The sequence below is a fragment of the Alosa alosa genome, chromosome 6 (assembly GCF_017589495.1).
Source record: "Alosa alosa isolate M-15738 ecotype Scorff River chromosome 6, AALO_Geno_1.1, whole genome shotgun sequence".
NCBI lineage: Eukaryota > Metazoa > Chordata > Actinopteri > Clupeiformes > Clupeidae > Alosa > Alosa alosa.
This window is the reverse complement of record NC_063194.1, coordinates 8,310,968-8,337,767: the sequence shown is the minus strand read 5'-3', so window position 1 is coordinate 8,337,767 and position 26,800 is coordinate 8,310,968. Positions and strand designations below refer to the sequence as shown.

Sequence of the window (26,800 nt, the reverse complement as noted above, 5' to 3'; positions counted from 1 at the left end):
TTCTTTAACTGTCTATGGGTGAAGCGGACTGTACCATTTTGAGAAACGGGTGTGTCTTCCGGCAGCTGTCTGCAGGGTCTTGTCAAATTCTTGAACACTACCAGAAATAGCCTGAAAAGTCTGTCAACCTGAATCCGTGATGGCTGCTACAGGAGTTCTCCCCTTTATCAGGGGGGTAGACCTAAGTGGGAACGATTTTAAAGTAAGGCCCTTTTGTTGATTTGTAAATGGTTGATTAGAAGCTAGTAGTTTGTATTTATGTCGGGTTAGGTTTTGTATTCTTCTGAATGTTAGTTAGCCTTAGCTTGCTAGGCATAAGGGCTTGATAACTGTGGCTAACATGAGCTAGCTATGATAGCATAATATAAGCAGTTACCATGTAAAACTAGAAGCCTAACCTAGCTCTCTAGCTAGCTGCCAGGGCGGTAGCAATCGACTGTCATAAATTGCATGGTAACACAAGTGTTCTCAATTTAAGGCATTTTAGTTTTGTTTGCTCAGACATTGGTCATTTAATAGTAGGAAGGTAAATATCGACGCCTGTTTCAGGAATATTACTTATATTGGCGTCTGTCTTATAGCGTTAGTGTCTGGGCTAAGACAGGCATAACGTTAGCACATTAAAAGTTGGTCGGTTAGCTGATGTTAGCTGATTGATTAACGTTACCCCTTGTCTTGTGCCGCTGCTGATCTGTTATAAGTTCATCCTATTCATTTAAATAAGCAGATATGCTCTAAGTAAGAAACTAACGAAGAATAACAAAGTAGGTTAATATAGCTCGAGGTCTGCTTTCCAACAGCTGTGTATTAACAGCTAACTGGGTTTCTCAACATTGTTGAGTGTGGTTGGTGTGAACGTTAGCAGTCTCTGATGTTAGCCAGCCTGTCTTGTGTTTATGTTGTCTTTGGTGGACGTTGTTTTTTGTAGTTATGCTACCTCATGTTATGAATGCTGTATATTTAAGCATATTTAACCACTACCACGAAACTGCTCAAGTCCTGTTGGAGAAGTTATAGTCTTTGTCTTAGTGTAAGAAATAGCGTTGCTTTAGAGGCACACCCACAAGTGAGTCAGGAAACGGCATGACATCATTTCTTTCTTGAATGTTTCAATCCATTGATTTGTAGTATGTCACCACTATGCACATTAACTTCAGAAATGGCCGTCCCGGCGTTTATTTTGACTCTAACCATTATGTCTTGATTTCAGGGGGGCTACTTTCCGGAGCATGTAAAATCTATGTCCAGCCTGCGATGGCTGAAGTTAAACAGAACAGGACTTTGCTATCTTCCAGAGGAGCTGGCCTCCCTCCAGAAGCTGGTGATTACAGTATTTTTAGCTATTTTGAAATACGCTACTACCATTATTTTAATTATTTTTCTTTTCATAACTTTTTGGTTCTTTTTTTCTGTTAGGAACATTTGTCAGTGAGTCACAACAGCTTGACAACCTTACATGGAGAGCTCTCCAGTCTTCCCAACCTAAGGGTAATAGAAATAATCATTTTGGCATATTTTAGGCCGACATGGATTATTTGTCAACACATCTGTGTAGTTTAGCCTCATATGTGAATTGTGAGAGTTCTAATATAATAATCCTTGTCTTCATAACTTTACGCCTATTTTATGCCTCTTTTTTGACACCCAAGGCTGTTGTGGCAAGAGCAAACAACTTAAAGAACACAGGAGTTCCAGATGATATTTTTCAGCTGGATGACCTCTCGGTACTGGTATGTAAACATTCCCCCTTTCTTTTACCACACACTGGGGATTTGTCTTGGAACACCACTTGTTAATCTGTTAAGTGTGCAACTTCTCAGTTGCCTGTTTTCATTGCCCTTGTTGCGCCCTTTGATTTTATGAGGACGCCTCTGTGTGAGGAGGAATAGCCAGATGTATAACCCAGTCTATTTATAACAAAGATACTGCAAGGCTTAAACTATTCAGGCACTGTGCCTAAATTCAGGCATGGGCTGGGCCGTTACGATTTGAAAATAGGACATTGTATATGACTGCTGTTTTGATAACTTGAGGTACAGACATTTTCCTTGCTTTTTAAGCCTTGATACTGTGAAATGCTTTTTTTGGATTAGAGACATAGCACAAGGATTAAGCCATTTTATATTCTTCTCAGGATCTGAGCTATAACCAGTTGACTGAAATTCCAAGGGACCTGGAGAATTCCAGGAATATGCTGGTTCTTAACCTCAGTCACAATGGGTGAGAAACAACAACCTACCTGATAGACATGGTTATCATGTCGGTCATGACTACTCTGTACTTTGATGTATTTACTATTTCCCTTTTAACTTATTATTTTCTCCTTTCCCCCTCTACTCTAGCATTGACAACATACCAAACCAGCTGTTCATTAACCTAACTGACCTGCTGTACTTAGACCTAAGTGACAATAAATTAGATAGCCTGCCTCCCCAGATGAGACGTTTGGTTCACTTGCAGACGTTAATACTGAACAACAATCCTCTCATGCATGCCCAGTTAAGGTAAATAAGAGCCATTGTTGATATACAGCTAGTTATTAGCATGCTACAAAAGCATGTGTTATTTGTTGAAAACATGCCTTACTGATTCGGTCTTTCTTTTTTTATGAACAGACAATTGCCAGCCATGGTTGCTCTTCAAACCCTACATTTGAGAAACACGCAACGCACTCAAAGCAACATGCCCACCAGTTTAGAAGGCCTTGCTAATTTAGCAGGTATATACAAACATGTTATTTGAGTGGGGCGTGAAATAGGCTAAAGCAGAACCCCAACCTGGTCTGCTGACCATTATGTTGAAATCATGCTGAGCCAGAATTCCTCTCAGTGGTTGTAACAGGAACCTGATGCCATTGCCATGAACTGAATGCAGAAAGATAAAATCAGATCTAGGCTGAAACTGGACATATTTTACATGTAACAATGGCCTCACAAGCTATTCACAAGGACATTTCAATGTTGATCTCTAACCCTTGATCATTATGTTGGGGGAGGGGTGTGCGCATATGGTGGATGTAGATAGCATTGTATTACAGCAGCATTGACTCATGGGTATTAATGGGTAATGAATGTTCGCATACAGTACAACTGTTGGATGCATTGAATTGCATGCAATCAGGAGAACAATAGCAATCACTCACTGGAGTTCATTCATTCCACTTAAATTGCTAATGCTATGAAGAATGAGTATGGTACCAACCTGTGACTTGTGTGTGTGTGTGTGTGTGTGTCCCTTATTTCCAGATGTGGATCTGTCCTGTAATGACCTGACTAGGGTACCAGAGTGCCTCTACTCCTTGGCCAGTCTGAAGCGCCTTAACCTGAGCAGCAATCAGATCTCTGAGCTCTCCTTATGCATTGATCAGTGGACACAGCTGGAGACACTAAACCTTTCCAGAAATCAGCTCACTTCACTTCCGGTAATGGCCATCCTTGCTGTTTTTGTATGTTTGAAACAGCATGCCCAGATTTCAAGCTCATTATTTGTCAGTAATACTTTGTAGTTGGCCAGATTACAGTGCTAGAAGGGCTGCTATTGAATCGTAAGATCATTCAGGTTTGTGAGACTACTCTACCTAATTTCCAGAGATGTCCTTTTCTCCTTGTCTGCTTCATTCACAGTCTGCCATCTGCAAGTTGGCCAAGTTGAAGAAGCTGTATGTGAACTCTAATAAGCTTGACTTCGATGGATTGCCATCTGGAGTTGGGAAGCTGTCAAACCTGGTGGAATTCATGGCCGCTAATAATAACTTGGAGCTCGTACCTGAAGGGTTATGCAGGTGTGTGTTTCTGATGCTTTATCTTCTGAGATGTTGTACAGTTAGATGTGGTGTATTTTCCTGTGTTGACACATGGCATTAATCTCTGCAATAGGTGCGGCAAGCTGAAGAAACTTGTGCTGAACAAGAATCGCCTTGTGACATTGCCAGAGGCTATCCATTTCCTTACTGATTTGGAAGTAAGTGTGATCAAAACTTTTAAACAGCTTCTTAGGGCACTTGGAGGCTTACAAAAAAAGCCCATACCTGTGTTATTTCTCTTGCCCACTAATTACATCACCTGCCTCATAAACATCAAGAGATGGTGCAACATCTTTCCTCTCTGTTATTTCTCTTTGTTTGTAGAGCTCTTTGTATGTTGTGTTTGCTTATGTTACATGGAAATTGAGATTTTGAGATAGATGCTCATGCAACTTTGAACAACGTTGGTGATGGTATTCCCTGAGATTAGAGCAAACAAAACAGAAAATGGTAGTTGTTCTGAAGTACTTTATTCTCCAGGTTTTATGGACTAGTGTGTAACTTAAATCTTGTTTATAGGTTCTGGATGTCCGAGAGAATCCTAACCTGGTGATGCCTCCCAAGCCAGTGGATCGGACAGCTGAGTGGTACAACATTGACTTCTCACTGCAGAACCAGCTGCGTTTGGCTGGAGCCTCACCGGCGACTGTGGCTGCAGCAGGTGGAGGTATTGTTTAGGTTTTTTGAGTTTTAACTGCCATTGTTGTTAAATTAATCTTTATCTCTCTTGTGTGACACACACACACACACACCTGCAGGTGACCTCCCATGCCGGCAATGTGTGTAATATTTTTTCCCCCTATCCTGATGGTGTCTGACCCTGTTATGCCTGTTGCATGTATAGGAACCAGTCAGCGAGATCCACTCGCCAGGAAGATGAGACTGAGGCGACGCAAGGACTCAGCCCAGGATGACCAGGCCAAGCAGGTGCTGAAGGGCATGTCGGACGTGGCCCAGGAAAAGAACAAATCCATTGAGGTAAGAATATTCAGCACGCTCAGCACACATGCAGTGCAGTTACCTAAGCCTAACTTTTGTGTGCCTTGAGATATGAAAAATTAAGTAGAACATTGCTGATGCAAGTCCACCTTTTATAAGGCCCCTATTTTAAGATATTTTAAGAATGTCATTGTTGCTTAGCACAAATAGCACCAAGGACACCAAGGATCTGGAATTAATTGTCAGTTAATTCCAGAAAAGATATCCTCACAAGTATGTTGTATGAACATAACTACATGAAGTGCATTTCCACTAAAGTTGGACCTTGGTCTCTTGCGTATCATCAGGAAAACGGGGATATGAAATATGGGGACCTGAAGACGAAGCGCTGGGACAAGCAGCTGGAGAAGCCTCACCTTGACTATTCTGAGTTCTTCACTGAAGATGCTGGTCAGATACCTGGCATCCAAATATGGCAGATTGAGAACTTTGTGCCCATGCAGGTGGAAGAGGCCTTCCATGGAAAGTTCTACGAAGCTGACTCCTACATTGTGCTTAAGGTTGGACCCACCACCCAGTCTTTAACATGTATTGAACACGTATTTATCTTCTCAAAATTGGAAACATGTTTTCATGTTCTCTCTGTTTGTTTTCCAGACAAGCTTGGATGACAATGGTGCCTTGAACTGGCAGATCTTCTATTGGATTGGGCAGGAGGCTACTTTGGACAAAAAGGCCGGCTCTGCCATCCACGCTGTCAATCTGCGCAACTACCTGGGAGCGGAATGCCGGACAATCCGTGAGGAAATGGGAGATGAGAGTGAGGAGTTCAATGCAGTAAGCATAGTGACTCCCTTTTCGACTATTCTGAGGAAGCTAGAAAACCCCAAAACAAGGGATTGCTTTCAGCTATTGTTTAGGTTATTTGCTTATCTATCGGTGTGTTTGTATTGTAGGGACCTTAGCTATCAATTCGCCTTATTCGGGTGGCGGCCAATGTAAACCAAAACATCTGATTCCCCATTAATATTGTTGGTGACCAAAATGTAAAGATGTTACAGGAAAAGTATTGCACACAGTCATTAAAGTTTTCTTCCGCTTTTGTGACCGCTGTTCTCGTACATTATTCCAGGAAGTAATGGTATGGCATTCTGCCATATATTATTTCTGGCTGTAGAGCATTCTGATAACACAGTGGTTTTGTGTAGTTTAGAATGATTATTGACCTAGTTGAGTAAACTCAATTTACATGCTTGTAACCCGCAGGTGTTTGATAATGAAATCTCATACATTGAGGGAGGAACTGCCAGTGGATTCTACACTGTTGAGGACACGCAGTACCCAACAAGGTGAGGGGGAAACGTTGCTTGAAGACTTAAGATGGAACAGGTGCAGGGCACGTTCCACTGTTACTCACCTTAAGCTTTGTTTTGACTACAGGCTGTACCGGGTGTATGGAAAAAAGAATATCAGATTGGAATCTGTCCCTATTAAGGCATCCTCCCTCGACCCACGGTAAGCCCCTGACTATCTCTAATCCTTCCCTCTGTAAACAAGGCTGCCCATTGGTCCTTGTGGCTTTGAGGCCCTTATCATGCTAATCACATGCCTTGTTTGTCTCAGGTTTGTCTTCTTGCTGGACGCTGGCTTGGAGCTCTTTGTGTGGAGAGGTGCAAATGCCACACTTAGTGGCACCACAAAAGCCAGGTAGGCCCCGAACTAAGCTGTGACAATACCTCTGTTGTGGTCTCCAATGCTGCCACCAATAGTGACCCTCAATGCGAGTATAAACACAAATAAGATTTGCCATACAATCCTTTCGGCATCAGATTTCTATGCACCATCAATGTAATATTATGTCTGATCCACTAATATACTGTGTTGTTTGCAATAGTTGATATTTTCTAATAAACGGAACATCAACATAATGTTGATGTTCCATTTAATAAAAAAATATCAACTATTGCAAATTTGCAATTGCAATTTGATCTTACCTGAGAAGTGAAGCCATAGCGCAGTGTTAACACCATATTGTGTCATCAGACATGTCACATACCAGTTGAGTCCACCTTGTTTTGTAGACAGTAAACCTAGACAGCCATGTTAAATCACTGAAACCTATAGTTGTGCTTAGTTTTCCATCATCGTGGAACAGTTGCATCATTGTTGTGTCCCAACAGATTATTTGCAGAAAAGATCAACAAGAATGAGAGAAAGAGCAAAGCTGAGATCACAACACTTATGCAGAATGCAGAGCCCCCTGAGTTTTGGGAACCACTTGGAGGTCAACCCGAGGAGATCAAGAAGCATGTTCCCGACGATTTTGCTCCAATTCGGCCCAAACTTTACAAGGTCTGGAGCTCTCTGTGCTCTCTTGTGATCCACACAGGGCTCAAAGTTTTCAGGCACTCGGCGTGGCCTGGCCATTTAAAGATTTGAAAACAGATCATTTTATATAACAACTTTCTGATAAATTCAGGCACATACATATTCCTCACTTTGAGCCCTGTTTACACCTTGTTTACCCCATCAAAATTTAGAATTAAGTTCTAGTGAATTATTAGACTTGTTGAAAACAATTGTTGTTATGTTAGGTTGGACTGGGCTTGGGATACTTGGAGCTTCCCCAGATCAACTACAAGCTCTCTGTGGAACACAAAAACAAGCTCAAACTGGATGTCATTCCTGAGCTCAGACTGGTAAACATCTTCTAACTGGTCTATAAAGTCAATGTAGTCAATGTAGTTCAAGTCAATGTAGTCAATAATAATAGTAATAAATAAAAAAATAATGCTAATTAAAATAATAAGTAAATCATGTATCTCTTGCTCTGTGTTTATGTTTGTGACCATTGTAATTCACTTTCTTGCTGTCGTTTCCAGCTGCAAAGCCTTTTGGACACCAAAGGAGTCTACATCCTGGACTGCTGGTCTGACGTGTTCATATGGATCGGACGCAAATCTCCAAGGCTGGTCAGAGCAGCTGCGCTGAAACTGGGACAGGAGTTATGTAGCATGCTGCACCGGCCCAAACACGCTGTGGTCATCCGGAACCTGGAGGGGACCGAGAACCAGGTAAGCCCCTGGTTTAAGAATGACATGAGATTTCATAGTATTCTTTCATTCGATACTTTGCAACTATGTCATCAGTGAGACAGATGAAGGAAAAAGAAACAATACTTGATCAAACAATAAAATTAAAAACAAAAATTACAATTCAACCTAACAGGAAAATGTTAAACCAGTGCTTTTTTTGTTTATTATGGCTATGTGGAGGTGTTTTGATATTTGTGTATTGAGGCAGTGGTTTCACTGTTTGTCAAAATTCATTCATTCATTATTTTTTGTCACCTCAAACCCACTTTGAAGGTGTTCAAGTCCAAATTCAAGAACTGGGATGATGTGCTGAAGGTGGACTATACTAGGAACGCTGAAAGTGTCCAACAGAAAGATAACCTGTCTGGTAAGGTGAAGAAGGATGCCGAGCAGAAGGATCAGATGAAGGCAGACCTGACGGCCCTGTTTCTTCCTAGACAGCCCCCAATGCCCCTCAGTGAGGTAACCAATCAAGAACCGGTATTTTGATGTAGTGTTCTGACATTTTACATTTATCACATTTTCATGCCGGGAATAAACGTTTTTGAATCAGTTTATTGCCCAAATTCCGTTTATGTCAATATTCCGTTTAACCTGTTTACATGCAAGTAGAATGTCACGTTTTGACCATATTCCATCATTCCATCATTTGACCATGATGATTGTTAATCACATCTTTTGCACCTTTATCAGACAAAATGCCTACCAATATGAACAAAAACAAATTTCAGTTGGGATTTAGTCTTACTGCCTGGACGCATTGCATCCGTCACATTTGCAGAACGGCGCTGTTTGTGTGTTCACATCATTTCTACATAGAGTTTGCCTTTGTTAATCTCTATAAATCATTAAAGAGCTGAAATGAAGATCAGAAAGCGGATTAGTTGTTACCAGAAAGCAGTCACGTCATCTTGTTTACCCTTGGTTGCCAGAGAAAGAGAAAGCTGGGAAAACTAGGCCTGCTGTCTTTAACCTAATGTTAACTTATCGACAGAATGTGATAATAACCTTCTTTCAGTTTCTGTTACTTTATGGTACATGTGTAGCCTCCATTTTCCTCTTTTAAATGTAAATTATGACTATCAACCAGTTTCTAGCATCTAGCGGAAAAATATAGACGCCCCCTTCTATTCTCTGGCTGGTTCGCTCGTATGACTGAGGCAGTGTGGCTGCTCTAAACTGGTCACATGGGCACCTAAATGTAAACACGCAACGCAGGCAGTGTGTTCAAGCCGCTAGTCTTCTTTTAATTCTTATCTCTTCATTCAGGCTGAGACGATGATGGAAGAATGGAATGAAGATTTGGATGGAATGGAAGGTTTTGTTCTGGAAGGGAAGAAATTTGCGCGCTTGCCAGAGGAAGAGTTTGGTCACTTTCATACCCAGGACTGTTATGTGTTCCTATGCAGGTAAACATGGCTTTCTTTTGTCCTGCTTTTGTCCTGCAGTCCACAATTCTAATCCAATACGCAAACCAAGTGACTCAGGACCTGGATGTGATTTGATTAGCTTGTGAGCTCTAATAGCAATAACATTGTACCAGAATCGTGTACTGTGGATTTAAGTCAAGAGTGCATAACCATCGTCTAAGTTGCAACTTCTACTTTTTGGTTGTCAATAGACGGTGATAAATTGATGTTTTTATTCTGGTGATTGCCCAGGTACTGGGTGCCTGTTGAGTACGAGGATGATGCAGAGAAAGAGAAGAAGAAGGAGAAAGGGGAAGACGATGCTGATGATGAGGAGAAGCAGCCAGAAGAGGACTTCCAGTGTGTGGTGTACTTCTGGCAAGGCAGGGAGGCCTCCAACATGGGCTGGCTCACATTCACCTTCAGCCTGCAGAAGAAGTTTGAGAGTTTGTTTCCCGGCAAGCTGGAGGTGTGTGTGTCCCCTTTTCAATTTTTTTTTTTTTTTTTTTTGTCTTGAGCAGTGATCATAGAGATCGGACTAGGGGGTGTGTTGTAGAATGGTTAATCTTTATTTTCTGATGACTCTTGGATTGGGTTGGAGTAATGTGATATTTTTCTATTCTAGGTGGTCAGAATGACCCAACAGCAAGAAAACCTCAAGTTTCTTTCTCACTTCAAGAGGAAGTTCATCATCCATAAAGGGAAGAGAAAGTTAAAGGTGGACAATGTCCAGCCAAGTCTGTACCACATCAGGACGAATGGCAGTGCCCTGTGTACTAGGTAACCATAAGCTACTCTTTACTAACTGGCTAGTTACCAGTGATAGTTGAGCAGTAAATCTTGGTCTAAGTAGAAAATGTTTGCCAAACATTTTCCTTTCTGTTATGAATGGACAGTGTTAATATCCTGTTTTTGAATTTCAGGACGATTCAAATACTCACCGATTCAAGCAACCTCAACTCAGAATTCTGCTTCATATTGAAGGTATGTTTATATTTGTGCTTATGCCCTGTTAACCATTTATAACAATAACCAGTGTCCAATAGCTGTTTGTTTGGCTTTCTGCAGGTGCCATTTGAGAGCACAGACAACCAGGGAATAGTGTACACGTGGGTTGGCCGAGCCGCAGACCCAGATGAAGCCAAACTCGCTGAGGACATCATGAACTGCATGTTTGATGACACCTACAGTAAGCAGGTAAAATGAATAATCAGCAACAAAGCTGATTGAGTTAACCATCTTTTTAAGAAGACATTCGGTAGAAAATATGAAAAACAAGTGCTGACCTGTCACCATTCTAATCATTGCTAGGTGATAAACGAGGGAGAAGAGCCTGAAAACTTCTTCTGGGTTGGCATTGGCTCACAAAAGCCTTATGATGAGGATGCTGATTACATGAAATACGCAAGACTCTTTAGGTTGGTATCATTCATTATCTCTTTTTTTTTACAATTTGGTGATGTTGATTTTAAAGGCAAAAAAAGTGTCTGGCCTTGATTATTTGTCTGTTTACTTGCATGCTTAAGGTGTTCCAATGAAAAGGGATACTTTGCTGTATCTGAGAAGTGCTCAGACTTTTGTCAAGATGACCTTGCTGATGATGACATTATGCTTCTGGACAATGGAAAAGAGGTAAACCTTTCTCTGGGGGTGATGTTATCATGTAGCTGATTCAGAATTCATCTGCATTGTATAAAGTTTCTTTGGAAAGAGGATGTTTTGGCCCACAAGTCACTCAATGTGTTTGCAGTGCAAGTGTATTGTCTATCTAGCTTTGTTCGTGAGTCTTTTTGTCTATGTCTTTGTTTCGTCTTTCTTTAAGTGTGAATATAAAAAGATGCAAGAACACTGTTCATTTTGAGGATTTGATGATGCCATGGTGTTTCTTATTTCCTTCCAGGTTTACATGTGGGTGGGCACCCAAACCAGCCAAGTGGAAATCAAACTAAGTCTGAAAGCTTGTCAGGTGAGATCAAGCGGTCAACATTTTAACATCAACAGACCTAATAAACTGTACACTGAAAACAAGTCAGCTCTTCAATACACTTGGGAATATGACATGCTATCTACCTGTCATTTGTATCAGGTCTACATCCAGCACATGAGGTCCAAGGATACGGAGCACCCGAGGAAGCTCAGACTGGTGCGCAAGGGCAACGAGCCCCATTGCTTTACACGCTGCTTCCATGCTTGGAGCACCTTCAAGACCGCTCCTGCATAGAGCCCTCAGGAGGTCTTTCACCGCCGACCCTACAGCCACCTTGCTCCACAGCCCGTAGACATTTACACTGCAAGAAACCCTCTGTTCCCATAGGACATTGCAATATATATATATATATATGATCATCACCTTTCTTCACAAGGCTTGTATACATGTATGGTACGTTTGCTATGGATTTAAACAATAGAGATGTATTTTTACGTGTTTGGTGGTTAGCCTGCGAAGGGTCATAGAGATCATTTCAGAGGTCAGATGCAATATCTTAGAGCTCATATACTTTAAAGTGATATCTTCAAGGAATTACTCTTTTTTTTTCTACAACATATCCATTAACAAACAAAAACAGAAAGAATTTATAATGAATGTGGGAAAAATGGAAATGGTGTATTGATGCTTCAGCGTCGGCAGGATAGCTTGTATAAACTGCTGTGCATATATTTCTGTTGAATGTTTTTGTATTTTTTATTATTTTAAATTCCATATCAAACAGATGTTTTAGAGGCTTTAGTCCACCTTATGGAAACATAAAAAAGATGCCTATATAGAATGAAAAGCACAAAGGAACCCTTCAGTCATGCATTCTTGTATGTGGTTTGTGCCATTAACAGCTGATATGGTTTGGATTATTTTGCATGAGAATGCCGTCCTAGCAATTATGTGAGCCCTTGCCCCACTGTATGGAAAATGACTGTGCCAAGAATGACTGGTGGAGAAAAGGCTAGGTTTGTAAGGGGCTGACTTCCCCCACATACATTGTGATACAATTAGCATGTTGTTACATGGTTAAAAGCCCCTTACTATCTCTACAAAATGTATGGCTGCCTCAAGTGTAACTTAAGATTGCCATGATGTAAGAAATAAAGTTAAAAGAATTGTGGTCATGCCAGGAGATCGATCACAAGTGAGAGATATTTCTGCTAGTTAGAAACAAAACAGTTTTGGTATGCATTTAATATTTTCACCACTTTATAATATAAGGCAAAATATGCTCAAAAGCCACTGTCTCATTTTGTCCCACATCCTCTTTAATATCTAAATAATTACGTGCTTTAATTGCTATTTGTAAAATATTTCTTGCCTGTAGACCCACCTGCAGATGCTCTATTTATGTATTTTATATGGAAATAAAGTTTCTTCTAAAATATGTCATATCAAATAGTTTATTTACTTCAATGAGAACCTGTGTGAAAAATGTCTCCGTTTTGCGCATGCGCACTTTATTTCCTATACGCATACAAGTAGCCCCTGCGATCGTTGCGGAAACCCCAAATGATACTCAACTGTGTCTGTGAGGAGGTTATTTTTGTCGTTGGGTTGAAGACGAATAGCGGATTCGGTTTGATGATTGAACGGTTGGATAGAGGAGATCATCGTTAAAGATGTTTTTGTAAATATATTTTAATAAAATCAGTTCTTTAAACGTTCGTTTTGTTTTGTCTAAGCGAATCAGCCCTTCTGCTAGCGGGACTACATGCTAGCCAATGTTAACTTGCTAGTCAGCGTACGTCGTTTTTTGTTTTGGAAACGTCAAGGAAGCTGGGAGGCCATTTTGAGGCCTTGTGAGATCAACGAAGCCTTCAAGTCTGTAATTTCCTTTCTTTTTTCATGTTTGTGTTTTCCGAGGAGCGTGTGACTTGGATATCTGGACTTCCGTTGACATTGGACTGGATTGCCTAACTTGGTGACTAATAACGTTAGCAGCTACACGGTTGCTCAATTGACCATTGGACTTTTCGGTCACTCATTCAAGGGACTTTAAACGAAACCTGATGCCAACTGAGATTTCTACAATTGCTTTCTTGGAACTGTTAACATTATCGTTAACTGTACGGACAGTTGAGCAACAACATTTCATTGTATCAAAAATTGGGACATTTTTACTTTGCGGTGCTTCATCCTGAAAGCATCGCCTGGACTCTTGTCACGAATGCTTCTGGAAGATCATTTGTTGTCATGGCACTGATTGTGGCGAACTAAAAAAAAAAGAATTTATTCAACATACAAATGACAAGATTTATTAACCACTGAGTTAACTTAGCTGTAGGCAGTTGAACATATCCGTGGGGAATACACACGCTAATATTTTCTTTATATTTGTGGATTTTACACCAGTTTTGTCTATTGTTGGGTGGGTAGAAAGCTAACGGTGGGTAGCAAGCTACCATCAACTTGCCACCCTCACAATTTTGGCCATGTTTGGGGCCGAGATTAGCAGTTAGCAAAATGGACAACTCATACGGTTTGTTGCTAGCGCATTAGCTCGCATAGCTAATCGACTGGTTTTCTGTGTTTTAGCATTGTATGCAGGCTTTCGAACAAGGGCCATTCTAACTATTCGATATATAGGTGACTTTATTTTTGTTGGTTAATCGATAGCAACGCATTTTTCCCAACATGTCGTGTGTTCATTACAAGTTTTCATCAAAGCTAAACTATGACACGGTCACATTTGATGGTCTTCATATCACGTTGAGTGATCTGAAAAGACAGATCATGGGCCGGGAGAAACTCAAGGCTGCTGACTGCGACTTACAGATTACCAACGCCCAGACGAAAGAGGGTAAGTTCCTAAACCAAATAAATGATCAACGTTAGGGTGATTTGTTGAGTTACATTTGGCATTGACATTGCTGGCTAGCAGTTCTAGTTGTCCAACATCATCGCTAGCCTTCACCAGGCCCATCAACGCTAGTAACAACGTGGGCTAGCGTTTTCACTTTTGGTTTCCTGATAACAAAGGGTGACTGTCTTCATTTGACCAACTTGTCAGGGTTTGCCAGTCGCATCAATGGCTGTCGGTATGGGCTAATCCAATTGTCTCTCGGTGAATTCAACAAGGGTGCTGCATAAGTTGAATCAGCAGCAAGTCAATGTATTGGCACGTGTGTTTAACGGTAGTTACATCAGCCTGCACTAGCTCAGCTAGCTCTTAGCCATCATGGCTTCTGCTAGCTTGCTAATACATACACCGAGAACAGCCCACACTGTGACCGCCATTACAGAGTATACCGGTTGATCACTTTGTTAACTTGCTCGATTTGAGTACATTAGATTGTCATCTTTACATATAAACTGAATGAAAAAACACACGTTAAGATGGCAGTACACATGGCTTCCTGTTTGATATTAAGTAACGTTAACTTCCAAACTTATGTGATTGCCACCTGACATAACATCAGTCATAGGCCTCTGGGTTTGTAAGATTACACTGGAGAATAAATAAATGATTATGCTTTGGTTGGGCCCTGGCACGGGTTCCTTTAGCCAATGTTACAACGTTTGTCAATACACGTAATCCTCTGGCCACAGAATGAAAGTCGGTTGTGTCGTGGTTAAATGTTACTGTATGTTAATGTACTGTATGCTACTCTATGTTTTTCAGAGTACACTGATGATGGAGCGCTTATACCAAAAAATTCTTCTGTCATCATTAGACGAATCCCAATTGGTGGTGTCAAGGCAACAAGTAAAACCTTTATTATGTAAGTTGAAAGGGTTGTTGAAACGTTAACTAACTTAGATGATCACATAAGACTTATTACTAACTGTAATTGCAGTTAGATGCAAATGTATGGTTCTTAAGTATGAAGTTAATAACATTTTGTATTTTTGGATCTCCCTATAGTGATCGATCAGAAACTTCAAGTGGACCATCAAAAGCAGTATGTAAAAAACACTCCCTTTTGTTCAATTCATAAACTACACTACACTCACAGTATTTTTGTTCAACAAATAATACACTAGTTTCATTTATAGTATAAACTTAGCCCATTTTAACCCAAAACCACAATGTGGTGTGTGGTGGTAGCGTTTTATAACATTGTAATGTTTTGAAATGATGCTTTTATCATTTTTGAGCATAATCCCATAATATGTAATAAGTGTTAAAGTGCATGTCACACTGCACTGTATTTCACATTGAAAACCAGGTTATAATTGAATTCTGTTGTACAGAATTATGTATTTGATCATTCAAATTCTGATGGTTATTGGACATGGCATGTTCAGTCTGTCTGTCTTTGAAGTGTTACATCTGTAAAAGTTTTTTTTTTTTTTTTTTTTTTTTTTTAAATAAAAATTGTGTTTTGCCTTTAATTTCTCTTTGTATCACACAGCTCAATGTCTGACTTTCCATGTTTAAAGACTTTGGTTATGATAAGGGACAAGTATCGGTCTCATGCCTGTTTCTGTACCCAACTGTATATGCTAAATGGATTAGGACTCGCCCTCATAAAACTTCATGTAGTTTTCCTAATCTCAGATAATTAGGATGATGAGCAAACTTTGTGTACTTAATGTTAAAGCATTGATGGAATTGATGTATTTTCACTCCCAACATGAAATCACACTTGAAACCAGAATAATTTCTGTAGTATTTTATAGGAAAGGACCCCCAAATTAGTGTCTATTTTTTTCTTCTAATTCTTTTTCAATATGCTCATCTGGATTTTCACAGTAACACCTACCTGATTTTCCTTAAAAAAAAAATGCTGACTATATTTTGTGGCTTGCACCAATAGTGGTTATTAATGATGGCAAAAAGACGCATACTAACATGTCATGAATGATGTGCATTTTGATCTATATATAAATTTATCTTTAAAACCAGAAAGATGCCTATTACGATCATTTTTTGAGTTTACAGTATTTGTATGCAGTGCTGTGCATCGAAGCATGCGGCTTATAATTGCACAGCTATTCTTCTTACAATAGACTTGTGATTAGTGATGCGGATGTTGTGAAAAAGAATCTGTATGTCTTGGTACATTGTTGAAGTCAAATGAGATGGTAGATTTCTTTTGAAAAGATTTAAACTGGGTTTTGATGTACAGTACAAGCCCCTTAGTTTAGAAATATTGCGAGATGTAGAAAAATTCTGCTAACAAGTTGGTGGGTGGTTGGATTTAAGGGTTCTGTGTTATTTTGCTCTTGCTGTAATTAAAAAAAAAAAAACATGTTATTTTTCAAAACATGCTACTAATATATCTGCTGCCATTGTCGCACTGTTGGTTTACTTGTGGTACGTGTACATTTGATCCCTGACAAAGGGTTGGTTTGATTTCATTACTGACATAAATCTTGCTCACATAGCTGATGCATCGCAGTTAATAACTTGCCGAGCTATGGATTTTTGTACCATGGGTATTTGACAAGTGTATTGTTTACACAAACTGATCGGTTTCAGTGCTGTGTATGATGATGAACACAACTTTTGTCAATAAAATACCTCTTGTAACTTTACTGGATACCTCTTGCAAGGCCCTGTGTGTTCACTGGTGAGAGCCTTATCTGGTCTGGCAGCATATTCACTGTTCATCTCTTGCAAACAACAGTGTTAGCTTTCTTGTAACCACTTAAGTGGAGAGTTCTGTTTGGATACTCCATTAGTTATTCAGCAGCTGTTCCCAGTTAATACCTATGTATAACTTTTTTTTATTTTATTTTATTTGGTCAGTCCTTGTATGACCGTAGGAGAGACCGATATTTTGGAAACATTTAAGCAGCTTCTCTGCCAGACGGAAATATCGGGTTGTCTACAATATTAGCTGTGATTTTGTTTTATTTTTTCTCTCTGTAATATTCTGCAGTATACACATTCAATACCACTGTTACATTTTTGGTGCTAAAGTCTTTTAAAGTCCTTGTAGGGTGCATTCTTTTCTGTCTCAGTTTTGGATGGCCAGTGTCTACCAGTGGGGCGACATTCCACTTTGTTCCTTATTGCAATAGTAAACTTGTTTTGTCTTCTAATTTTTCCACAAACAGATTGATGATTCTCCTGCAACAATTTCATTGGCCCAGCTCTCAAAGGTATACCAATATTGCCCTTTGTTCGTTGCTGTCTTTGAAGTGTGTCAAATGCAATATTTGTGGATATGTCTGTCCATGACTTTCTAGCTCGTTATTGTCTGCAGTGACCGTTTTGTTGTGAAAATTGAAATTATGTTAATTGCAATTTGTGAAATTTACTTATGGTTTCATGGTTGGACATATCCCCCTGTAGTGTGATGTAAACAATATCTGTGTGCCAGTTCACTGTGTTCCATGAGATGTTTTATGTTCTGTAAATTATCTTGTGTTGTGGTGTAAATGTTATGTGGTGACACTGTAGTGGCCATATCTTTGTCTTGAAGTGGGGGGAATGTATACCTTCAGTAGACAACTGCAACTTGTCTAGGCTTTAGTGTAGCAGAGGAAATGATTCAGCGAAATCAGAACTCTGATTTAAGGCATTTTTGCCATTGGCTTATGATGTGCTTAATTAAGTTGAAGTACGCAGAACCATTTCTTCTGCTGCAAGAGATCCTAATCCTCTGTTAAATGTGATTCACTAGCAAAATGTTGCAAAGGAAAGCATTCTTGACGCTCAAAGTTTGCCTCTGTAAATGTGAAAAGTGAATCTGATCAGCATGAGTGTCATTTAATTATACACCTCCAGTGACTGAAATGAGTTGGCTGCTGTTACTGATCTGTGTCCATTGAAATGCTGTGTTAATTGTCAGTCAGTGTTTTGCTTTTGTGCATGCCTTTATCCTGTAAAGAGTCAGCTTATGTGCCTCTACGCTGCTGTGGAGGGGAGTACACTTAAAGCCTTGCGCTTGCCAAGCCAAGTCCTTTGGCTAGAAGATGGGAGGTTTTGTCCCCCAATTCAACCCCCCCCACCCCTTTAAAATAAAAAATAAAAATATATATGTATATTTTATTCCTGGGCCGTGCACCCCACTGAAGAGATTTGCCCCTACAGTTCTTTTTCCCTGTGTGAAACAAAGACTTTTCCTCCAGAGCTACGTCTTTTTTCCAAGTTACCCCTTACACAAAGGACTTACATCAGCGCTGATCATTTTTATTATATAATGAAAAGTGATGTATCTGAGTACTTCAGATACCACAAGGCGATACAATCCTGCACTTCTTTTTTTTTTATGACTGTCATGGACATTTGGAATTACAAATCGCTGTCGTCTTGGCTTAGCTGCCGTTAGTGCCATTTTGAAGCTGATTATCTGTATGCATTAGTATAGACAATGTGGAATTTTCCTCCTTGTGTATTTGTGGTTTTAATTATACATTTTTTGCTTTGAGGATAACCATTTCATACTGAAGCACCTTTTTTAATTTTTTTTTTTTTTGTTTTTTTAAGTAATGTGTATTGGTGAATAAACGGCTTAATCATTTTGCTCTTTTCATGTATGCGTGGAATTCAGCAGCTAAATCTCTTAGACCCTGGGCATTACTGGGAGCGATGAGTGTAATATATGTCTCTGTAGATTAGAAAGTGTGAATTCTGCTAACTGTGTTTTTTTTTTTTTTTTTTTTTTTAATGCATCTAGTGTCAGTGCTTTGCTTTGGGACACTATAGCTAAACAAGCTGACAAGTCAAAGTTATTCTCAAATCTATCTGGTGAAGAAATACGTTTAATTTAAACTTTTACTCGTACTCTGCCAGTTTGAACAGGGGCTAACAGGCAAAAGTGATGTGTCATTGCAGTGATGAACCAAATTTAAGGCTCAAGATACTCCCCGACCACTTCCTATTGGAGAGCAACGTTCATGGAAAAGGCAACTGGCTACTCTTTACAGGATAGGCGTGCGTTTCAGGAATTGAGTGTAGATACTTAATGCCATGACCATTTTGTCTATGAAAACATTGCCTGTTAAACAGACCGCCAATCTTGCGGAGGCGAACGCATCTGAGGAAGATAAAATTAAAGCCATGATGTCGCAGTCCAATCATGACTATGATCCCGTACAGTAAGTATGTTTTTCTCAGTAATGTTCAAGTGATTTGAATGTGGGGAAAACAGAATGTAACACGAGCCTTGTTTGAGCAGTTACATGAAGAAGCTTGTAGGACCTCCCCCTCCAAACTACACTTGCTTTCGATGTGGGAAGAATGGACACTACATCCGGAACTGTCCAACAAACGGGGTAAGTGGGTTTTCTTTATATTTGCGTGTCATTTTTCTCCATTATATGTTTTGTGAGTATTCTAAGCGAAGTATGTGTATCCATTAAATGTTGTGTTTTGTGTTTACCCTCAGTCTAACCTGAGAAGTAATCATTTATCATGTCTTGTGTGCCAGCAGGACAAAAGTTTTGAGGCTCCACAACGGATCAAAAAAAGCACAGGAATCCCTCGAAGCTTTATGATGGAGGTGGATGACCCAAGCATGAAGGGAGCGATGCTTACAAACACAGGACGCTATGCCATCCCCACCATAGACGCGTAAGAGAATATTGAAATTGTGATCGCTAATCCTAATTTGGTGTTGGTTTAGTGTTTTGTACAATTCAAAATTATTATCCGAGTGGTGGTGTATCTGACATTATAGTTTTACTGATCATCTGTGGTAGGTATAAGTAGGTACAAATTTGTAGCTGTCCATTTGGGATTTTAAATATTCTTTTATCACTGCACTATAGGGAGGCCTATGCTATCGGGAAGAAGGAGAAGCCCCCATTCCTCCCTCAGGAACAGTCGTCTTCCTCAGAGGAAGAGGACCCTGTTCCGGATGAACTGCTCTGCCTCCTCTGCAAAGACCTCATGACTGACGCAGTGGTAATCCCCTGCTGTGGAAACAGCTACTGTGACGAATGTGAGTCTTTTCAGGTCCCCTTTGCTTAACCACAAGGTGAAGTTCTGGGTGATCTCATAGATTGACACTGTCTATCTTCTCTTATGTTTTCCTCTGCTGCTGCTACAGGTATCCGTACTTCTTTGCTGGAGTCAGAGGAGCACACGTGTCCCACCTGTACCCAATCAGACGTCTCCCCAGATGCCTTAATCGCCAACAAGTTCTTACGCCAAGTAAGACCCTGAAGTGATCTCTGCCAAATATTTCAGATCATTGTCTTCCTGTGTTTAGGTTGGCATGATTGAAAAATAGCATTAATTAATCATTTTTGACACGTTTTTCCCCTCACTAGGCGGTGAACAACTTCAAAAATGAGACCGGGTATACCAAGCGGATCAGGAAGGCAAATCAAGCCCAGGCGATGGCACAGGCCCCCCAACCCCGTATTCAGCGCCCCGTCCAGGCTGTCCGGCCCCCCACCTCTCGCCAGCAGGACCCCCTGATGGCCAACATGCCGACCCGGCCTGCGGCTGCCAACACCCCTCCACACGTTCCATCAGCACCCTCTGCCCCAGCACCCTCAGCTGTCACCCAGCAGGCTTCCAGCACCCCCCCTCCATCCAGCACCAACCCCTTGGTGAGCAGTAATGCCTCCCCCAGTGCAGGCAGCTACAGCCCTGCAGTGTCCTCTCCGCAGTGCCCTGTTAAGCAGGAGGATGACCCAGCACCTAGGTGAGTGATATTCAGACTTCTTTTACCCACCTCTGTCTTGCCATGGAGGGGAATTTTGATGGCATCAGATTTTACAGTTCGTATGTATTTGCAAAACGTTGCATTTTTATCCTGCAGGGAGTCTGACCCAATGGTACCGGTCCCATCTGTGACTGTCTCCACCGATCAATCTGGTCCACTTCCTCTCATTCCAAAGGTGAGTGTCTGCACTAGACCATCTTAATGAATGACTCTTAAATTGGATCTTTTTGGTTTACAACTCCATGCACTGTCTGTAGGGATTCCAGGTTCAAGTACTTGGACAGCCACACCAGCTTGGGCACCCTATGCAGAGATCAGGTGAGATAAACAGTATGTCCCATTGATGCCTTTGTATTGAATATTAACGATCAACACTGACTAGTAAAACTGTTATTTCTGACATGAATAGGTGATCCATTCAAAGGTGATCCATTCAAAGGTGATCCATTCAAAGGTGATCCTTTCAAAGGCCATCCAGTAGGACCACCCATGAGATCCAGTGGCCCGAGGCCAAGCGGCCGATCCGGATGGGATCCGTAAGTACTGCCACAAATGCGGTCCTGTATGATCTCATTGCTCTGTAAATGTGTCCAGTGCTTAAACTGATCCATTATATATGTGTTACAGCCCTTCTGGCAGAGGTAGGATGCACAGTGACCGGCCACCACGCTCACAAGCACCACCTGTCCAGCCGCCGCCCCAGCAGCAACCGCAGCAGCCCCCACTGCAGCCGCCTCCTGTGGCTCCTCATGTGTTTGGGGTCGCACCTCCCGCCCTCTATGCCCCACCTCAGCTTCCCATGCCTCAACCGCCAAACGTGGTGCCCCCGCAATACCCCATGCCGTTCAACCCCGGTCAGCAGCCTGCGCCCAGCTACAATGTCCCCCCTCCCGGTTATCCCCCAGCTTTGCCCAATGTGCCCGCTCCCTGGGTGCCACCTGGAACCCAGACTCCCGTAGCCACCCCTGTGCCACCAACACCGTTTCTGTCCAGGGAGGAGTTCTACCGGCAGCAGCGGAGGCTTAAAGAGGAGTGAGTGCTTTTTGAATAAGCCTGCCCTTTGGGGATTCACAAAAAATAATGTTTCTTAAACTCTTGTCAAATTTCATCTCTATTGTGTCCTTGGTGATGTAGCTTGTTGACTGTTTCCCTTTTCCTGTATTTTAACTGTCAAGTTTTTTCCTTCCTGTTTTTGGTAAATAGTTCGCAATGTCGATTCGTTACCAGGGAGAAGTCTAAATTGGAGAAGTTTACCAATGACTTTGCCAAGGAGCTGCTGGAGTATAGAAAGATTCAAAAGGAAAGGAGACGATCCTATTCTAGGTTAGTACAAGTCAATTTGAGTATTATTCTGTATGTTGTGATTGTCATACATTATAGGAAAAAATTGATCATGTTATTCTTTTCATAGGTCCAGGTCTCCATACAGAGGCTCATCCTACAGCGGGTCATCCTACAGCTACTCCAAGTCTCGCTCTAGGTCCCGTTCTCCTAGGTCTCGATCGTACTCCCGATCAATCAGCCGCTCTCGCTCCTATTCTCGCTCGCCTTACTCCCGCCGTGGAAGGCCCCGCAGCCGTAGCTACCGTTCCAGGTCTCGATCACATGGCTACCATCGCTCTCGCTCCCGTTCCCCCTCATTCCGTGGTCGAGACAGTGGGCCAGTGAGTAGTGCACCCTACCGGTCACGCTCAAGGTCACCGCCACCGTACAGGAGCCACAGCCCTAACAAGAAGCTCGGCCCTCCGCCGCTCCTTGACCTTGACCGTGACCGCAAATACCCAGGGCGGTTCAGGGACCCAATCCCATACGACCTCAAAGCCTGCTATGGACGGGAAGTGGATATGTCCGACCCCTATGAGCGGGAAAGGTACAAGCAGTGGGAGAGGGAGTACCGCGAGTGGTATGAGAAGTATGGCAAGTCCTACCACAACGTTCCATCTGATCAGCCCAGAGGCCGGGCACCCTTAGTGCCGAGGGACCCGTACACCCCTGAGCGTTTGCCCTTGATGCGCCAAAGAGAGAATTCTCCCTATGCACGAGGGCGCAGAGATGACTACTCCCCACCTGCCCAGGGCCACTCAGGCAGTGGAAGCGGAGGACCCAGAGGTCGCAATGCAGCTGCAGCAGCAGCAGCCGCAGCAGCAGCAGCAGCAGCAGCAGCAGCGGCACTCACATACCAGGAGCGGTGTGCTAAGGAATATGGCCTCCTTCCGTTACCCACTGCTGGGCCCAGCAGAAGGAGCATTGGCAAGGAGCCCCTGAAGGGGCCCAAAGACAGAGAGCCGACCCTCAGCAGTGCGGCTGTCGACCCCAAAGGCCTGAAGCACAAGAAACACAGGAAGAAGAGGAAGGGTGACGATAGTGATATGTTCAGCCACTCTGACTCCATGGACGACACAAGAAAAGATGAGCGCAAAGGGGATGGTCCTCTGATGGCTTCCAGTCGTGATGCCACTCCTGTCAGAGACGAGCCCATGGACGGCGCTGCAGTTACTTACAAAAGTGCTTCAGACAAAGAGAGGAAGGAGAAAACGAAGAGCAAAGTTGAGAAGGTAAAGCGGAAAGCTGAGAACAGTGCCTCAAAGAAAGAAACATCTGGGAAGGCTACCAAGTCCTCCAGGGATAAAGAGATGGACATGGAGCGTGATTCTAAGACATCTCTGACTGAGCCTCCTTTCAAACGAACCAGGGAAGACCCTCCTCACAAGGCAGAGACCATCAAGCCATCCACCTCTGTGAAAGAAGAGAAGGCTCCATTGTCTCGCAAAGTATCAAGACCAGTAAAGCACCATCAAGACACTAAACCAGTCAAAGATGAACCAAAGGCCAAGAAGGACCCGGTAAAAGACTCGACAGCCAAACCAGAGAAAGTTCTTACCAAAGAGGTTAAGTCAAAGAGGGACATTGAGAAAGCCATTAAAACTGAGGAGAAGCCATCTGTCAAGGCAGCCGAAATCAAGCAGGAGAAGAGGAGAAGGAAAGATGATCCAGGTTCAGGGAAAGAGCTTGATTTGGGCTCAGTGAAGTCTCCACGAGTTGATGTTCCTGATATGGCTAAGGGCTCACCAAAGCCCAAAGCTAAAGTAGAGACTGATAAGCCATCAGAGAAGGAGAAGGTAAAGCCTGCGATCCCACCTCTGATGGACATCAAACCAGGGCCTCTGAGGAAGATCAAGATCAACCGTGAGATTGGGAAAAGGATCAGCACAGACACGGCACCTTCACCTGAAGCCGTTGATGTCCCCCCAAAGAGCCGACCTGACAAGACGAGGGGAAAGATGCGTCGGAGAGTGCAGGCTGCTGACGGTTCGGTCCTGGTGGACTACACGAGGTAAGCTGCTGGGAATCAAAAAGTTATATCCTGTTATATCTGAATCATATGCTTAAATGCATTGGCTAATGAAGTCATTGCTTTTTTTGTTTGTAATTCACAGCACTAGCTCAACTGGAGGTAGTCCCGTCAAACGGATGGAAGACAAGGCCGATTTGAGAAAGACCGTAGTAAAGACCCTTGAAGAATACACCAATGACCGCACCTCTGCTGCTGAGGATGAGATTGTCTTGATCCAAGTGCCACGCTCCAAGTGGGAAAAGGAGGACTTTGAGTCAGAAGAGGACGAGTCAAAGGAAATGGCACTGAATCGTAATGGCAGTCGTGCTGGAACGGATGCCCCTCAAAAGCCACTCCCTACTGCTGCTGTGAAAGTGAATGATCAGGCAACCCCCCCAGGAGACAAGGCTCTCGCCTCTTCCAAGGAAAGCCAGATGGAAGCCAAGCCAGGTAAAGACTCCACACCTACTGACCGGGAGAGGGAGGAGAAGAAGGAGACGGAGAGAGACAGGGAGAAGGATAAAGAAAAGGAGAGGGAACGGGAGAGGGACAAGGAGCGGGAAAAAGACCGAGAGGACCGAGAGCGAGGGAGGGAGAGGGAGCGAGAGCGCCCTGCCTCTGACCGCGAGTCTTCCGAGAAGAGAAAACCCCTCGGGTCCAATGGTGACCGGGAACGGGAACGCACCCAGGAGCGAAGCAGTGACCATGGCAGTGAAAAGGGCTCCTCTTCTTCGACCCAGTCTTCCCTCAGGGACCGACAGTCAGACAGACCTGATCCAGCCTCCCGCAAGCCTGTCAGCAGGGATCACACCACTGCCTCCTCCACTGACCGCAGGACCGACCACCGCTCAGGTGGAAGGGATCACTCCGATACCAAACCCAAAGACGGCAAGCCTAGAGATCCCGCTAGGAGGAGGGACTCCCCACCTTCCACTTCAAGAGGAAGGGACCGGGAGGCTCACACTGAGTCAGCCAAGCGCTCCTCCACCAGTGATGGCCACAGTACTGAGCCAACAGACAAACGGCAGCACCAGAGCGCGCCCGAGTCAAAACGCGCACCTGAGGAGCACAGGACGGAGCGTCCGGTGAGTAGAGAGGGCCAAAGCACAAGGCATGTGGACAGTCGGCCCAACCGTGACCGGGAGCACAGTGGACACCGCACCCCTGACAACAGGATGTCTTCACCCGAGGTTCGTGTTGAAGGTGCAAGAGGGGCCGCCGCCCCCGCTACATTACGGGTGGAGAGAGACCACCCCAAAGTCAAGCCCCCGTCGGCCCGGTCCGCACGACTCTCGTCTGACCTAGGCCGCGAGACGGACGAGGCTGCTTTTGTGCCGGACTACAGCGAGAGCGAAAGCGAGGCTTCGGACACGGAGAGCAGGGCGGAGGCCAGGGGAAGAGAGCGGGATGGGGACAGCAGTGCCTCGCCCAGCCAGAGCCAGAGTCCCGCCGGCAGCCATGCGCGCAGCAGCAGCGCCAGCTCCACTGGGAGCCAGCCAGACGGCAAAAAGAAAAAGGACAAGAAGGACAAAAAGGAGAAGAAGAAGCATAAGAAACACAAGAAACACAAAAAGCATAAGAAGCACGTGGGCAACGAGTCCGACGCAGAGCAGAAGGCACAGAAACACAAGCATAAGAAAAAGAAATCGAAAAAGAGCAAGGACAAAGACAAGGACGAGAAGGAGAGAGCAGATGACCAAAAGGAGGATAAAGTATCTGTATGAGAATATTCAAGTTGAGCCTCGGACATTATCCACACAACTTTTTTTTTTTGTTTTTATTTTTTATTTCTTAAATGTGGATGTAGATACGCAGACTTTACTTTTTCCTCTTGCAAGGACTACTGCTCTGCTCAACATTTTCAGACTTTGGGAACTGCTCACCAACTTAATCTTTGACCATGCTCATATTGAATGCAGTTGTTATGAAGATTACTACTTGAATGATTAAGATTGATGCGTTCTCTTAGACACCTAGGGCTCCTTACAAATGACTGTTTTAATTTTGTTTTATGTATTTATTTTTTGGTTTCCTCAAGTTTCAATGAATTTGGTTACAATTCCACATACCATTTAAAAAAGAATAATTTGAACAATATGTTGTAGAGGAAGCACTTTAGAGATGTGAAAAATGAATGTTACTGCCTTGTTGCAGTTGGAAATCCATGCCCTTTCATACCTCGTATCTTACAGTCTATTAAAAAAAATCATATCATAATTATGCCATTATGAAAGCATTCATACTTGTGGAACTGGATAGTGATCTTTTGGCATCGGGCACATAATAAGGGTGTGGGCTGATTTTTGCACTGTGAATATTTCCTCTACTCTGAAAACAAAATAAAAATATTTTATTTTACATAGCCTTCACATTTAATTTAACTTAGCTGTTTTTTTTTAGTTGTCTTTTTTTCTCTTCTTTTTTGAGTTTTGAAGGTTAATAAAATTGTTTTGCAGCAAATTAAAAATTCTGTGTCTATTTATTTATTTATTTATTTTATGTGATGCACAACAAAGTCTCCAGTTTAATTAGTCGTAAATGGTCTAAAGGTTAAACAAATGGAATCTACCTACATTGAAAACTACCAGGGGAGAAGTTTGATTGTAACTTGCAACTTAACACTAATTACTTCAAGGTTACAAAGTGTCAAAGATCTAGAGGTAGATCACTT

The 26,800-nt window shown here is 42.6% G+C and overlaps 2 protein-coding genes across 6 annotated transcripts; both read left to right on the top strand.

The window, feature by feature from the left end:
• The first annotated feature begins 81 nt into the window (after positions 1–81).
• flii (FLII actin remodeling protein) lies at positions 82–12,610 on the top strand. The gene is made up of 30 exons (XM_048246895.1): positions 82–202; positions 1,211–1,321; positions 1,417–1,488; positions 1,650–1,730; positions 2,135–2,220; positions 2,343–2,504; positions 2,616–2,719; positions 3,246–3,421; positions 3,624–3,781; positions 3,876–3,960; positions 4,322–4,469; positions 4,647–4,780; positions 5,089–5,301; positions 5,399–5,578; positions 6,008–6,090; positions 6,182–6,256; positions 6,365–6,448; positions 6,922–7,093; positions 7,336–7,440; positions 7,624–7,815; positions 8,110–8,298; positions 9,106–9,245; positions 9,498–9,714; positions 9,871–10,025; positions 10,169–10,229; positions 10,314–10,442; positions 10,557–10,663; positions 10,772–10,877; positions 11,146–11,211; positions 11,332–12,610. The coding sequence occupies exons 1-30, from the start codon at positions 140–142 to the stop codon at positions 11,464–11,466; spliced, it is 3,789 nt and encodes a 1,262-aa protein (XP_048102852.1). The 5' UTR covers positions 82–139; the 3' UTR covers positions 11,467–12,610.
• Positions 12,611–12,749: 139 nt separating this feature from the next.
• Positions 12,750–26,596, top strand: rbbp6 (retinoblastoma binding protein 6). Of its 5 annotated transcripts, none has more exons than XM_048246894.1 (17): positions 12,750–14,026; positions 14,849–14,948; positions 15,092–15,128; positions 17,233–17,277; positions 19,130–19,218; positions 19,299–19,395; positions 19,554–19,693; positions 19,891–20,063; positions 20,172–20,275; positions 20,395–20,774; positions 20,892–20,970; positions 21,053–21,113; positions 21,205–21,331; positions 21,423–21,827; positions 22,023–22,118; positions 22,207–24,129; positions 24,233–26,596. In XM_048246894.1, exons 1-17 carry the CDS (start codon positions 13,861–13,863, stop codon positions 25,851–25,853), a joined length of 5,643 nt encoding a protein of 1,880 aa, XP_048102851.1. In that variant the 5' UTR covers positions 12,750–13,860; the 3' UTR covers positions 25,854–26,596. The 5 variants fall into 5 exon arrangements, with proteins under 5 accessions (XP_048102851.1, XP_048102850.1, XP_048102848.1 ...); XM_048246893.1 differs by having other exon boundaries at positions 19,551–19,693; XM_048246891.1 differs by having other exon boundaries at positions 12,751–14,026; positions 21,999–22,118.
• Positions 26,597–26,800: the final 204 nt, after the last annotated feature.